Below are 14,381 nucleotides of genomic sequence, written 5' to 3' on the forward strand. Positions count from 1 at the left end.
AGGGTTTTTATGCTTTCCACTTAATATCCAACTTCAGCTGGGGCGTTTAAATATCTGATCTACAGATTCCAGTAGAACCTATGTGGATCTCCAGATCTGGCCCCTTAGCTTTGAGTCCTTTCCATTTTGTGATTCTCCATCCCACTAGTGGCACTTGGCACAGGCCCTGCTGTCCCTGTGACTGCAGTGGAGCTGCCTCCAGCCTCCTGGGACAGGGACTTTTCTTTTTCAGCCCAGAGACAGCACCCAGAGCGCCTGGAGGACCGGGCCCTGTGGGTGCCCACCGGGCAGATGTGTGGGGCCCCAGCAGATCCCAGGTGCCATCCTTGGTCCCAACTTTGCCCGGGTGTTTCACTGCTGCCTTTCCCCAGGCTCATTGCGCGGAGCCGGGACAGGGAGAGCTCTCACCCAGGACCCCCGTGGGTGCGAGGCCATGAACGGCCCCCCGTCCCTCAGGGCTCCCTCCCAGGGCAGCAGCCGCTCACTCTGGGCTTCCCAGGCTAAGCTCGGAGCCCTTGGCCAACACCCAGGGGTGGACGGTGCTGAGCCCCCTGCCCTTCAGCCGCTGGCTCCGGACAGAGCGATCCCAGCCCGGGACAGAGCGATCGCTGGCCCGGCCACAGCGATCCCGGCCTGAAGCGGAGTCTGAGAAGGAAGGTGCCGACCTTCGTTGGCGGGAAGACTAAACCCCGCCCCCTCCCCGCCCTTTGTTACGAATCAGCCAATAGTTCGCGCAGGGTGGTGACAGACATTTCTATTACCCAATGGCCCACAGGTGAGCGCACGCCACGCCAATGAGTACAGCGCAGGGAGCCGAGCGCCCCGCCCCTCACTTTATAAAATGTGAGCCCGGTAAGAGCCGCCGCTGTTGCGGTGCTGCCCAGACACGTTGCGCGTCTGTCCCGGCGCTCCTGAGCCATGGTGAGTGGGGCGAGGGCCCGGCGGGGCAGGGGTAGCCCGGCGCAGCTCCGCGAGCTGCAGCGGTGAAGCAAGGGACGGGATGGATGGCGGGACGGCCCCGCCGGGCCGTGGGGGGCAGTGGGTCTCGCTGCCCCGAGCCGTCTCTCGTCCCGCGCCCTGTCGCTCCCGCCGTCTCGTCCCAAAATGGTGGCGGGCTCGCCGAGAACATGGCGGCCCCCGGGACCCTCAGCCCCGGCCGGCTCAGGGGCTGCAGCTCCGTTCCGGGCACCGTCAGCCCCCGGGGCCGTGTGTCCGTGCGGGCCCGGGGCGCCCTGCCTGTAGAGCTCGGGACAGCCGCCGGGTTCCCGCGGTGTGCAAGGCCGGGGCAGCTCCGCGCGGTGTGCGCGACCCGCGGGGCCGGAGGCAGGCAGGGAGGGAGGAGCCCGGCCCACCGCCCTGGGAGGTGCCGAGGTGCCGCTCCCCCGCTCCTGCCCCGCGGCTGTCCGGGGGCTGGGCTGATGGGCAGAGTTCCTGAAGGACGTTGTGAGATGGGCTGGCGAGAATGAGCTGATAGGTTGAGTCATCTTGGTCTGAGAGGAGTGACGGGGCTGGGATGTCCCGCAGGACAGGGTTCAGGTGCTGGAGGCTGGGATGGGCGTTCGGCTCTTCTCCACGGGGGTGTTGCCTTCCTACATCTCTGAAAAGAGATTGTCAGAAGGTTACATGGATTTACAAATGTAGCAAGACTGCCACTGTAGGCATGTGAATGTGTGGGAAATACAATAATTTTCAGCTCAACAAGTAAGCTAGAGTGTTGGTGGATGTGTTGAGGTTCTTGCTCTTACCCTTGGGGGCTGTTTATTGCCACGGTTTTCAGATAAAGTCAAATCAAGAGTACGAATACAGCCCCTGGTCTCTGCAAAGGATGCAGGTCCCCTGGAGTCCCATCCCAGGGAAACCGTGTTCCTCCATATAATGTGCTGATAAGTTTGGTCTGAGCTGGCACAGCCATTCTCAGGAAGCTTGGCTTTCCATCAGCCTCACACAGGTGCAGCTGGACCTTGAGCACTGTGCTGGGGAAAGCAGAGGACCCAGAGCCTGAACCAGCAGTGCCATGGAGGATCTGGGGGGGCTGCAGCCCAGCAGTGAGTGCAGCAAGGGGCTGTCTGCAGCTGCTGGAAGGGCAGTGACAGGACAGGGCAGTGCCCTTCAGCTGGAGCACATCCTGTAGGGAAAGGAAACTGAGACTGGGCTGGAGAAATTCTGCCTGAAACTTTGTGTGTTGAAAATAATGTATGTAAGTGTGGAGAAAGCATTTAGTGTTAAGTAAATAAGAGTACTGCATTTACCAGCACTGTCTGTGTACGTTTAATCCTTATTCTGAAGCTCATCAGTGATGTGTGAAGGCATTGATCTATAATGAGTGTGGCAGTTCTCTTGCCTGTCATTCCAACTTGGAGCTGGTGCTTTTGGAATAAAATCTGGGCCTCATTCTTCAGTATCCTTGGTTCTGTGAAAAGGCCATGCAGCACAAAATGGGCAGAGAATCTGTTAGTGTCTGACAAAGGTTTGTTCTTAATTGAATAGCCACATACTACTTAAAAGTCCTTAGCAGAGTTGTAGGAAAGCAGGACACCAGGCCAGGCTTTGTCACTGACCTCATCTAGTCAAGTTTTGAAAGGCTTCAAGGATGGAAATCCCCTCCCACTTCTCTAGTGACCTGTTCCAGGGCCACACCGTTCCACTGGGGAGCCTTTTCTTAGCACCAGCCTGAGCCTTGCAGCAACCTCTGAGAATCCGACCTGGAGCCACCTGCAGAGCAGAGGGAGCCTTCTCCCGTGCTCCCCACGTCTCCTTTTGTTCCCTGGCATGTGGCTTGCCCTACTGAGGACAAGAGCACCCTGTGGGACATTCAGGCTGGTTTCTGTGGGAGCCTCCAGGATCTTTGCAGCAGGGCTCCCTCTCAGTTACTGCTGTTTGTGCAGGGAGTCATTGCCCAATGTGTTGAACTTTGTATTTTGTCCAGGTAAACATGCCATGTTTAATGTGGCACCTGTAGCACCTGTGGCTCTGTGGCTGTGTTGCCAAGCTGTGCATTCAGAGTTGGAAGGGACCCACAAGGGCCATTGAGTCCAGCTCGTGGCCCTGCACAGGACACCCCCAGGAATCCCACTCTTTGTGTTGAGTTCTGTCAGCCCTGGGGTTGTCACCACTGTCCTGGGGGCCTGTTCCATTGTCTGGGCACCCTCTGGGGGAAGGATGTTTTGCTCATATCCAGGCAAACCTCCCCTGGCACAGCTTCCCTTGGTCCTGTCACTGGTCACCAAAGGGTCTCCTCTCCTGAGGAAGCTCTAGACCATGCTCAAATCTCCCCTGTTCTCCTGGCTAACCAAGCCAATGGCCTCAGCTGCTCCACATACCCTTCTTCTTTACCCCCTCCATCTCTGTGCTGTGGTGTAGTCCTTACCCTTTCAATGACCTTTCCCAGCTGCTTGGGGGTTTCTCTAGCAAGGCTTAGGTCACTGGTAGCACTTCAGTCAGGCGAGGATCCAGGCTGACGTGGTGGTCTGTGTTCTCCTGTCCCTGCAGGAAAGTTTCAGGCTGTCCTGCTCTCCTAAAGGCATGTTCCCTGAGTCATTGTCTGGTCTCTGTGGCACTGCAGCCAGCTTTCCTGTCACCTCTTCCATGCTGTGCAGGTTGGCTGTGTGTTCTCTGCCATGGCAGCACTGGCCAAGCTCAGTGCCTCAGCCTGGAGGGTGGTGGTGTAATGGCTTTGGAGAGGAGAAGGGTGGCAGCAGCTCTGAGTGATGCTGCTTGCAGAGAGGATGTGGGCTGGACATCTGAATGTACAGCTTGGATGAATGGGAGCTTACAAACAGTTCAGTGCTGTGCTTGAAAACAGAATTTTTTTTTTTTTTTTGACAAATACAAATCTTAATTTCATGGGATTCCCAATGAGTTTGAAAGGACTGTGCTCCTGCTTTTCTGTATTGACTGTGGATGTGGAATAGGCAGTTCCAGGTCATAGAATCACAGACTGGTTTGTGTTGGAAGAGACCTTAAAGACCATCCAGTTTCATCTCTTCCACCAGACCAGGTTGCTTCAAGCCCCATCCAGCTTGGTCTTGGACACTTCCAGGGAAGGAGCAGCCACAGCTTCTGTGGGCAACCTGTGCCACCCTCACAGGGAAGAATTTCATCCTAATGTCTAATCTAACCCTATCATCCTGCATTTAAGGCCATTTCCATTTGTCCAAAGTCCCTCTCCAGCTCTGCTGGAGTCCCTTTAGGCACTGGAAGGGGCTTAAAATCTCCCTGTAACCTTCCCCAGGATGAGCATCCCCAGCTCTCCCAGAGGGGCTCCAGCCTCAGAGCAGCTCTGTGGCCTCCTCTGGGCTGGCTCCAGCAGCTCCAGCTCCTTCCTGTGCTGGAAGCCCAGGGCTGGGGCAGCTCTGCAGGTGGGGTCTCACCTGAGCAGGGCACAGGGGCAGAATCCCCCCCTGCCCTGCTGCCCCCCTGGGGGATCAGCCCAGCACAGGGGGGTTCTGGGCTGCCAGAGCACGGGGCTGGGGCACGCTGAGCATTCATCCACCAACACCCCCATGTCCTTCTCCCCAGGGCTGCTCTCTGTCCGTTCTCTGCCTGGCCTGTACTTGTGCCTGAAAGTACTCCTGCTTATCCTGGAATTCCAGGGAACCAAATTGTCTCATCCAGTCACAGGGTCTGAACAGATTTGGGTAACAGTCACTTTAAACTGGAGTCTATTTAGGCTCTTGTAGACTGTGCTTTACTGACATTCAAAACTAGATGTTGAATATAAAATGCCACAGATGGACCAGGAGTTTGGAGATGTTTCTATTATGGTTTGGCTTTTACCACTTGAAGTCCTGTGCTGCACTATTAAAGAAACTGGGTTGATACTCTGGACATCAGAGGGAACTTGGGAATCCATAAATGGGTAGGAACAGATAATTTTGCTGCCATGAACTATTTTCTACATGGCTTTCATGAGGTAGTTTTATCTGGTGTTTAGGAGTTGAGTACCTTGTGTACAGCAGCGTGGTTTGAGCCTGATGGGTCTGTATTTATGGAGGGTTATGAAGGGGTTTGTTAGGTAAAGCCTCTCCTACTGAGTGACAAAGGTTCCTCAAGGGGTCTGGAGAATATTTTTTTTTTAATTTGTGTACATTAAATGAAGTGCGTCCGGGTCCTGGGAGGATTTTGCTGCCTCTGGGGCTGGGGTCTGGGTGTTGCTGTTCTGGACACTTAGGCCAGTGAGAGGTGTGATCATCAGCTTTTCTAAATATTCCGTTTGGTATGAAGAGAGAAATTGGCTGAAGAACTTGAAAGAGTTGATCAGACTCTTCCTGTCTGATTGAAGCATAACAAAGAGGAATGAGCTTGTAAAAATGATAATGTTCAAAAGGGTTTTTCTGGGTGGAGCTGATGATGTCTCAAAGGGGCTTTTGTGTCCTGTCGCGTTTTGTGCCAAATGCCCCCAACACCCAGACAATAAGGCCAATGTTTTAATGGCTTTGCGGGCTGGCAGTCCCCCCGGGCGTGCTGATCCTCTGCTGAACAAGGGCAGTTGTGTTTGTACTGAGCGATGCGTTCTGTCCCTGTCCCGCAGCGCGAGTGCATCTCCATCCACGTGGGGCAGGCGGGCGTGCAGATCGGCAATGCCTGCTGGGAGCTCTACTGCCTGGAGCACGGCATCCAGCCCGACGGCAACATGCCCAGCGACAAGAGCATCGGCGGCGGGGACGACTCCTTCAACACCTTCTTCAGCGAGACAGGGGCGGGGAAACACGTCCCACGTGCTGTCTTTGTGGACCTCGAACCTGCAGTCATAGGTAACACCCACAGTGCAAGGTGTTATTAATAACAAGCTTGACTAGGCCAATGTTCAAGCAGCAATCAATTTATTAATTAATATGGTAAAGTATGAGCCATACAGCGCTGGGTACAGTGGGGGAGGTTTTCCCTCCAACTGCACACTGATAGTTGAGACTTACAGGTATTCATAGGGGTACTCATCAGCTTTCTCAGCAGTTTCTATTCCAATTTTTACTCATCAGCAGTTTCTATTCCCAATTTTTACATCACAATTCTATACACTATTGTGATTTAGTTTTTCTCAGGATGTATCCCAAAAGGAGCATCCCCAGATGGTGGTGGTCTGGTTTCCAAAAGAAGGAAGAAGAATCCCATGTGGTGAGGTCCAGCTCTCCAGATGTGGATCCACCTTTTAATTGCAAGGACTGTAAATCTCATAACAGTGATGTCCAGCTTCCCTTGGTCAAAACTATTAATCCTTGAGTTGATGTTCACCTTCCTTTCTCGAGCTGCTTTTCACTGTTTTGTTAAGGTGTGAGATAAGCATGTTTCCTTTATATATATTCCAGAGCTATAGTTTCAAGGATACAAGCAATATTCTAAAATTATACTTCAAAAGGTTATTATTGCAGAACTCTTTAGTTAGCTACAAGCAGAAAGTTCCTGTCAAAAAGCAACATCCTTAATGCTTTAATTCAAATGCTCCTAAATCAACTTAAGACTTATAAAGGTTAATTGTGAACAAAAGATAGGTTCAAAGGCCTTCTTCCATGCTTTACTTTCCTCAGTTATTATTAGAATTTGCAACTGTTTCATGGTTGGTTTCCACACATATCACAATCACAAATACACACATTGCCTGGATGTACCTGACACGAAACACAGCTTTGTATTTCACAAAGGCACTGGAGAATATTGCCACATGTTATTGCCACATAAATACTTTAGACTATTGGTTTTGGCTAAGGGATCCATTCCTCTAGTCCTGAAAAATGCTTTGGGCTTCAAATTTTTAGTGCATGAAGCTTTCCTACACCTTCCTAGTGATGGAAAATACTTGGCTTTATTTTCATTGAGACTGGCAAATGTGCTCTGTGGAGCTTTCAAGAATTTCAGCATTACCTTCTGCCAGGCTGTAGAGTTAAATGGGTCTCATGAACACACTTCATGCTTTTTCTATGCAAGAAGCAGTTACAGCCCCTTGGAACAGTATGGCATAATGTGTGCTGCAGTCAGTAGAACTTCTTTAAGAGACACAATATATATCATTAGGAAGATTCCTTATTGCACACAGGAATGATTGCTGTAGTTTCCCAAAGCAATTTGTGGAAGCTGAACAGTGCTTGCAGAAATGAGTCCCCATAGCTGGCCTAAATTCAGAGGTTTCTGAACATGCACTTCAGCTTCCTGGTGCCTTATCTTTGAGAAACAGTCTGCTCCTGAAAATGTGTTCTGTTCCAGGCTCTGGCAACACTGGCTCTTGGTGTTCAGGTGTGATCCCATGCATCAGCTACTGACCAGTCCTCCATCCTGGGGGAGTAGATGCACTGTCAGCTCAATGTGAGCTCCTGGTTTCACAATTCCTTCATCCCTTGTGCCAGGAATCCTGGTTTTCCTCTCACCAGTGTGTGGCAGAAGTAATTCTTCTGGAGCTGGTTTTTGGCTATCTTGCCTCAAGTAGTGATTTGGGGCTGTTATAGCAGAGGTCTGTGTTGCCTGTGTTTTATCTTTCTGCAATACAGAGCTGGGGAAATGTGTGACTGTGGCCACTCCTCTGTACCCAAACCATGGCTGTTCTGTAACTTCTGTTCAGTGTAACACACCAGACCCCTTCTTGTGGCTAACACAGCAGATGAACCTCTCAGGGGAGCAGAAGGCTGTGGGGCTGTTTGAGGGTGGGAGTGCTGGGCTCTAACTTTGAAACGAGCCCAGGCACCCTTGGCCATACACTGATATTCCCAGGAGCTGCTGCAGGTCTGGCTTTGTGATTTTTTGAGCCCTGTGGCTGTTGCCTCCTCTGCACTGGCCAGGTGGTGGCTCTGAGCAACCAGGAACAGCTCAGAAATGAGATGAGACGTGGCAAAACAGGGCAGAGGAGCTGGTGAGTCTTGGAACAAATGCCCAAAGGTAGTGAGTGTTCCAGTGCTTGTTGGTGATGCAGGTGTAGTGTGGGGAAATGGGCAAGATTGGTAATACTCAGTTAGGGCTTTTTGTTAAAGGCTACATCATGTGCCTTTCTCAGAAATAGCTGCTATTCCTCCCTGGCTAATGTGAAAATTACTGCTCCAGTTTCCTGGGCAGGGCTCATGAGTCTCCATTCATGCAGCAAGTCCCTGTGCACTGAATTTATGAGAAACCCATCTCTGTGCATGCAGCAGCTGTGCAGCTGCCACTTGTGTGCACAGGGATTTCTGTCCCTCCAGATCAGTGCTGGTCTTGCACAAAGCAGCAGGATGGTGGATATGCACCACCTCTGTGAATGTGGTGGTAAAATACCATCAAACTTCCACCACAAAATAGGGCAGTGACATCTGGGAATTCAACACAAGTGTCTTTAGCAGTCTGCCCCAGCTAGACCTGAAAACATGAAGGATAGAATGTCTGGGGCCAGCTGGTTTGGCTGTCCCCTCACCCAAGTCCTTTGTTCCAGGCACACTTTTGTAGTCCAGTGGCTGATCCTCTGAACTCTACAAATTTTGTTACTTCCCAAGGACCATCCTGGCTCATGCTACCCCTGTCTGCATAGGATAAAGACATTTTATTTTGGTTCTGTATTTTTCCCTTATTACCCATATTTGTCCCTTGTAATGTGGAGTGGTCTTGTAGGAAGTTTTAGACACATGGGTATTTGAGATGGAAATTTTTCCAAATTGTTTTTATTTTGATGCAGTCTTAGAAATACTTTAGACTGTTGGATTGCAGACTGGAGTGGGAGCTGCTCAGCCTAAACTGGTTTAAATGCTAACTTTATTTTTATGTCTTAAGTTTTACTTTTCTTTGTATTGCTTGTTCTATTTCAGATTAATGAATACATGCAAGCAGGCAGCTTCAGCTGTAGTTAATAATGCTCTCTGCTGTCCACCTGATTTAAATTAAACAATGCAATACTGCAATAGCACACAAGAGTGGTTGGAGCTAAACCAGAGACAAAGCTCTGCTGAGTGTCTTTGTACCTTTCTAGTAGGACAGAGCTTTAGCCTGCTGGATGTAAGTGCATATTTCTGGGAACTAGTGGCTCTAAATCAGTCTCCAAATGTGTAACTGCTGGGGGATGTGTGTGCTACAGCTTACAGCTCAGGGTTTAGATAATTGCTCTAAGAGCATCTCCATCTCTTTGGAACCCTTCTCTACCTTTGGCTGAAAGTACAGTGAAGAGAAAGGGACATGGAAGCCAAGTTGGCTCTGCTTGCCCACAGAAGCATTCTGGAGGGATTGGGAAGTGAAGGGGAAAATGGGATTTCAGCTGCTGGGCTGAAAAATGGGCCTTAAGTTGTTTTAAACTGGAAAAAATGGTTCTGCTACAGTCCAGTTTTTAATTGCTCTGACAGGTCAAAATTCTAAAATTGGTGTAAAATAGAGCAGTTTCCTAAGCAATAACTTAATTTTTCTTAGTTATTCAGCATTTAGGCTGTAGGAAGGCACCTACTGATTGGTATTTGCTTTTTATCTCTAAAGGTTTAAGTACATTATTCTGGACACCCCTAGAAGTTTGAAAAAGCTGGTTTATATAAAAAATTTATTTAAAATATTTATATGTTATATATTAATATATATCTTGCCTCTCCCCAGATGAAGTTAGGAATGGGACATACCGACAACTCTTCCATCCTGAGCAGCTGATATCTGGGAAAGAAGATGCTGCAAACAACTATGCTCGAGGTCACTACACAGTGGGGAAAGAGATCATTGATCTGGTTCTAGAGCGCATCAGGAAGCTGGTAAGACTCCCCTGAAGGCTCTGAAACATCTGTTTTACAGGATTTGGAAATGAGGGTATCAAATACATAAACTGTGCTTTAATTTTTTTGTGGTATGAGAATCTGTGGACTTAGTCTGCGTCTGCTTTTATTCTTAGCCAGCTGAGAATGGCTGGATTTCTCCTGTCAGATATGGCTTTCAAGTGGCCTAAAATGCTGATGAGGCACTTAAAACTTCATATAAAGTTTCGTGTTTAGAAAGTCAGAACCAAAAATTATGATTTGCATAGTTCCTGCTGGAGAAGGATTGGTCTCTGGCTGTGGCTCTTTCAAGGAATTTTAAATAAGAGTGCTTGCTTCTGTGGTTTGGACTATCGTTTGCATTTCCTGCTATTATGATTTCTGGATTAATTTTATGGTAGTAACAGTAGAAAAGGAATAAATCTCAGTAAGTTGGGATGTTTCAGCTTCCCCAGTACTTCAGTCATGTGGTAAACTTATGAAGGGGGCAGTTTAGGAAGTTCATGTTCCCTATTTAGGGCTGCTAAGCATGTCCATTGCCCAATCTGTGTCACAAAGGTGGGAATTCTCATTGCACAAAATGCAGGTGTTTTGATATGGAATGCTAATTGAGTCTTAGTGTAAAGTTCACCTTTTGCAGATTACAACTGGAATTATTCTCAACGCTTGACTGCCACAGTCTCTAATTAAAGCAATGATAAGTTTGCAGCAGGCTTTACTTTGACCTGGAAAACAGTCATGATTTCTTTGTACAAGCTGTTGGCAGTCCCTGTTAGTCCTGGGAGCTGAGCATCGTGTGGCACCTCTTTGTGAGGACAGGGCTGTCTAGTTTTGTCTCCTGAGTGGGGTGGATGGGACTGGCACTGTAATAGGCTGTGACAGCTCACTTCCCCCAGCAGAGATACACACTTGGCACTCCTGCAGCATTGCAACAGTAGCTCTGGGATGGGGAATTGCTCCATTTTTGTGCAGATAGAGAATACCAAGTAACTGTAAGGGTTAGGTCTTTGACTATTCCTGCTTTTCTTGCTCATTGTTAATGGTCTCAGCTGAGAATTGGGGATAGAAGGAATTTTAAGCTAGCAATTTGAAGTGGTTGGCATCCAATACGTAGGGGGTTTAAACCAGCCAAGAATATTGCTTTTTCTGGGACACCTTTTTGACTCTTGGTGGATAAATTCTGTATTTCTGAAGCTTGAACAGTTGGTATGTGTCAGAATTCAGAGCTGTCTTTCTTGAGCTTGATTGGGGATTCTTAATGCACACAATGTCTTGAACACCTGTATTTTCTCTTTCAGTCAGATCAGTGCACTGGCTTGCAGGGCTTCCTGATTTTCCACAGCTTTGGGGGAGGAACTGGATCTGGTTTCACCTCTCTGCTGATGGAGCGACTCTCAGTTGACTATGGGAAAAAATCCAAGCTGGAATTCGCCATCTACCCTGCACCTCAGGTCTCAACAGCTGTTGTGGAGCCCTACAACTCCATCCTGACCACCCACACCACGCTGGAGCACTCTGACTGTGCCTTCATGGTTGACAATGAGGCCATTTATGACATTTGCCGTAGGAACCTGGACATTGAACGCCCCACCTACACTAACCTCAATCGCCTCATCGGTCAGATCGTGTCTTCCATTACTGCTTCCCTTAGGTTCGATGGTGCCTTAAATGTGGATCTTACTGAGTTCCAGACTAACCTGGTGCCTTACCCTCGCATCCACTTCCCGCTGGTGACGTACTCCCCGATCATTTCTGCGGAGAAGGCCTACCACGAGCAGCTCTCCGTGGCTGAGATCACCAACGCCTGCTTCGAGCCCTCCAACCAGATGGTGAAGTGTGACCCTCGGCACGGCAAGTACATGGCGTGCTGCATGCTGTACCGCGGGGACGTGGTGCCCAAGGACGTCAACGCCGCCATCGCCGCCATCAAGACCAAGCGCACCATCCAGTTTGTGGACTGGTGTCCTACTGGATTTAAGGCAAGTCTCAGTTCCACCATGATTTCTTAGACTTCTCATTCACTGTCCTGGGTGGTGGGTGCTGTTTTGTTGCAATGTGGCAGGGTGGTAGAAATGCTGCCAGTAATAATTTTCTTCATAGTTATACCAATTATAATTGGAGGGTTTGGAAACTGACTGGTTCCTCTAATAATTGGAGCCCCAGATATAGCATTCCCACGAATAAACAGCATAAGCTTCTGACTACTCTTGTTCAAAGTGTCTCCTTCAGAAGTCAGAGTAAGGCCATAGAGCAGCCATTTCAAGTCCATGCACACACACACCCCACAGATAGCTCAGCAGAGGACAGACAGGAAGGGTCTTTGTATGATGTATTCCAGTGAAGGTTTATTGCATCAACCACGCCAAAGGGATCAGGGACAAAGACACAACCATGTGCTGTGCACAGGTTTAAGTGTGGGGTCAGTGGCCAATGACCTGAGGGCACAGGGCAGGGCAAAGGGCAGCAGCCTGTAGGGGAAATGGGGGATGAACACTTGGGGTGGGCAGGGTCAGCTGGCCAATGGGGGAAGCAATCTCATGTAGATTGGCAATAGTGCTGCACAGCACCGTGGGGGAAGTCTTCTCTCTCAACCTAGCTGGGGAAAACTCTGGTGTGTTCCCACAATGGAGTGTGTTTGCTCTGAGCTGTTCTGTAGGTACCTGGTTTATATTCTGAGATGTGAAGATTTAGGTTCTCATGCAGGGCTGTTTTGTGAGTGATACATTTTAATCAACTCCTGTTGTCTAACTTTGATTATTGTCACTCAAACACCACTGAGAAACTCATGGTCTCTTGCACCTCTCCTGTAGGTTGGCATCAATTACCAGCCCCCCACAGTGGTTCCTGGGGGCGACCTGGCCAAAGTCCAGCGGGCAGTCTGCATGCTGAGCAATACCACGGCCATTGCCGAGGCCTGGGCTCGCCTGGACCACAAGTTTGACCTGATGTATGCCAAACGTGCCTTTGTCCACTGGTATGTTGGAGAAGGGATGGAGGAGGGGGAGTTCTCAGAGGCTCGGGAGGATCTGGCTGCACTTGAGAAAGATTACGAAGAAGTGGGCACAGACTCGATGGATGGAGAAGATGAAGGAGAAGAATATTAAATCCAACAGTGAATTGCAAGTCTTTGCCATTTTACTGCCTCTTTAGTAGCAATGTAAATCATGTCAACTGATTGGAATAAACTTCTTTAATCAAGAACTTTGGTAGTGTCCAAACACTATGTACACTCATTAACTACATGCAGTCAGCAGTCCAAGAGATGGAATTCCTTTCTGAAGAAGGTAGCTGAATAAAATAACCATGCTGTGTTTCAGTCAGCTCTTGTCCTTAAGGCATTGCTATTTGAAGAGTTATTAGTGCCCAGAACATGAGACTAGAATGAGCTGGAGCTTTTTCTAGAAGGTGTTAGGTATATTTTTTCCAAGACTCTAGAGCTGGTGTTACAAGAGGCAAAAGGAGCTGTGTTACCCATAAAAGATGCAAGACCTTCAGAGCTGAAGGCTGTTTGGGTTAGCTGTCTCCTATTCTTAGAGAGGGCCATAACTTAGAGATGCAGTAACCTGGATGGGGAGGAGATGTCCAGGAAGGGTGTGGTGGACCTGCCACTGTAGCCAGAGCCTGAGCAGTGGTTGCCCTTGTGTTGCTGTGCCCTCCCACAGAAGGACCTGCAGTCTCCCTGTCTGCAGCTCTCTAGTCAGACTTCTCCTGAAGCTGTCTGGAGAAAAATCTCTGGGTTAACTGGCCACAGTTAAACATCTTAGTTTTCCCTAAAACTAAGTCTTTTGCAGAAGTAATTATTCCATGGGTTCAGATATGAATGCTGCCATCCTTCTGTGTAAGCTGCTGGAACAGGAGAGGATTTGGCTAATCAGGTTTATCTTCAGATGTGAGCAGCCTCTGTCTGAAACCTTCTGCATCGACTGAGTGGGGGCCTGGGCACACAGTGAACCACAAACCAAATAACTTCATTGTTGTAGAGCTGGATGACTGAACAATCTCCCCCACAGCAATGCCAAAGGTGGAACAGTTAAATCTGATGATTGAATACTGAATGTGATTACAGGATACCAAAGTCTGACTCAGAGATGAGATTTGGGCTGGAGAATTTTCCCCATCCAATTTCAAACTTACTCATATTCCTTCTGATTTAATAGCAGTGTGATTCAGGCCAAGCCTTGAAATCTGTTAGTTGCAGATGTGCACACCTGCTTGGCAGGAGTCTCCACTGAATTATGCAAGATCCTGGACTCCTTTCTGCATGGAAGCTTCAGTACTCAGGTAATGCTGCACTATCTGACATCCCCTCACAAAGCAGGGCCCCTTTCCTGGTCCCAGTTGGCTGCACTTGTTCTAGGTGGGGGTGTCACCTGTAATTTAGAGTAACAGGCTGCTGCTGTTGATAGAAGGTCTCAGAACAACCTGGTCTGTGAGAGCTGACCAGGAATTGCTTTGGCTCCTCTTTTCCCGGATCACTCTGTCGTTTTTTTAGCCATTGTGTTGACTCAGTCTGATTTGGAGCTGGAAGTTCCCAGTGTTACAAGGATGGGGAGAGCAGTCTTAGTGCTTTATCACCTCTGTGGTTGTGTCGGACAGTCAGCCCTGCTGCTGTGCAGGATGTGTGGCAATCACACCTCCTGCCATTCAGCACAGCTAAGTGTGGCCAGGGTTTCAGTGAGTTTCTCATTTGTTTTTCCTTGTGGTTTT

The 14,381-nt window shown here is 49.0% G+C and overlaps 1 protein-coding gene across 1 annotated transcript; it reads left to right on the forward strand.

The window, feature by feature from the left end:
• Window positions 1-839: 839 nt before the first annotated feature.
• LOC129130317 (tubulin alpha-1C chain) lies at window positions 840-12,875 on the forward strand. Its single transcript, XM_054648703.2, has 5 exons — window positions 840-921; window positions 5,531-5,753; window positions 9,526-9,674; window positions 10,973-11,653; window positions 12,485-12,875. Exons 1-5 carry the CDS (start codon window positions 919-921, stop codon window positions 12,776-12,778), a joined length of 1,350 nt encoding a protein of 449 aa, XP_054504678.1. The 5' UTR covers window positions 840-918; the 3' UTR covers window positions 12,779-12,875.
• The last annotated feature ends 1,506 nt before the right edge of the window (window positions 12,876-14,381 follow it).

The sequence above is a fragment of the Agelaius phoeniceus genome, chromosome 25, assembly GCF_051311805.1.
Source record: "Agelaius phoeniceus isolate bAgePho1 chromosome 25, bAgePho1.hap1, whole genome shotgun sequence".
Lineage (NCBI taxonomy): Eukaryota > Metazoa > Chordata > Aves > Passeriformes > Icteridae > Agelaius > Agelaius phoeniceus.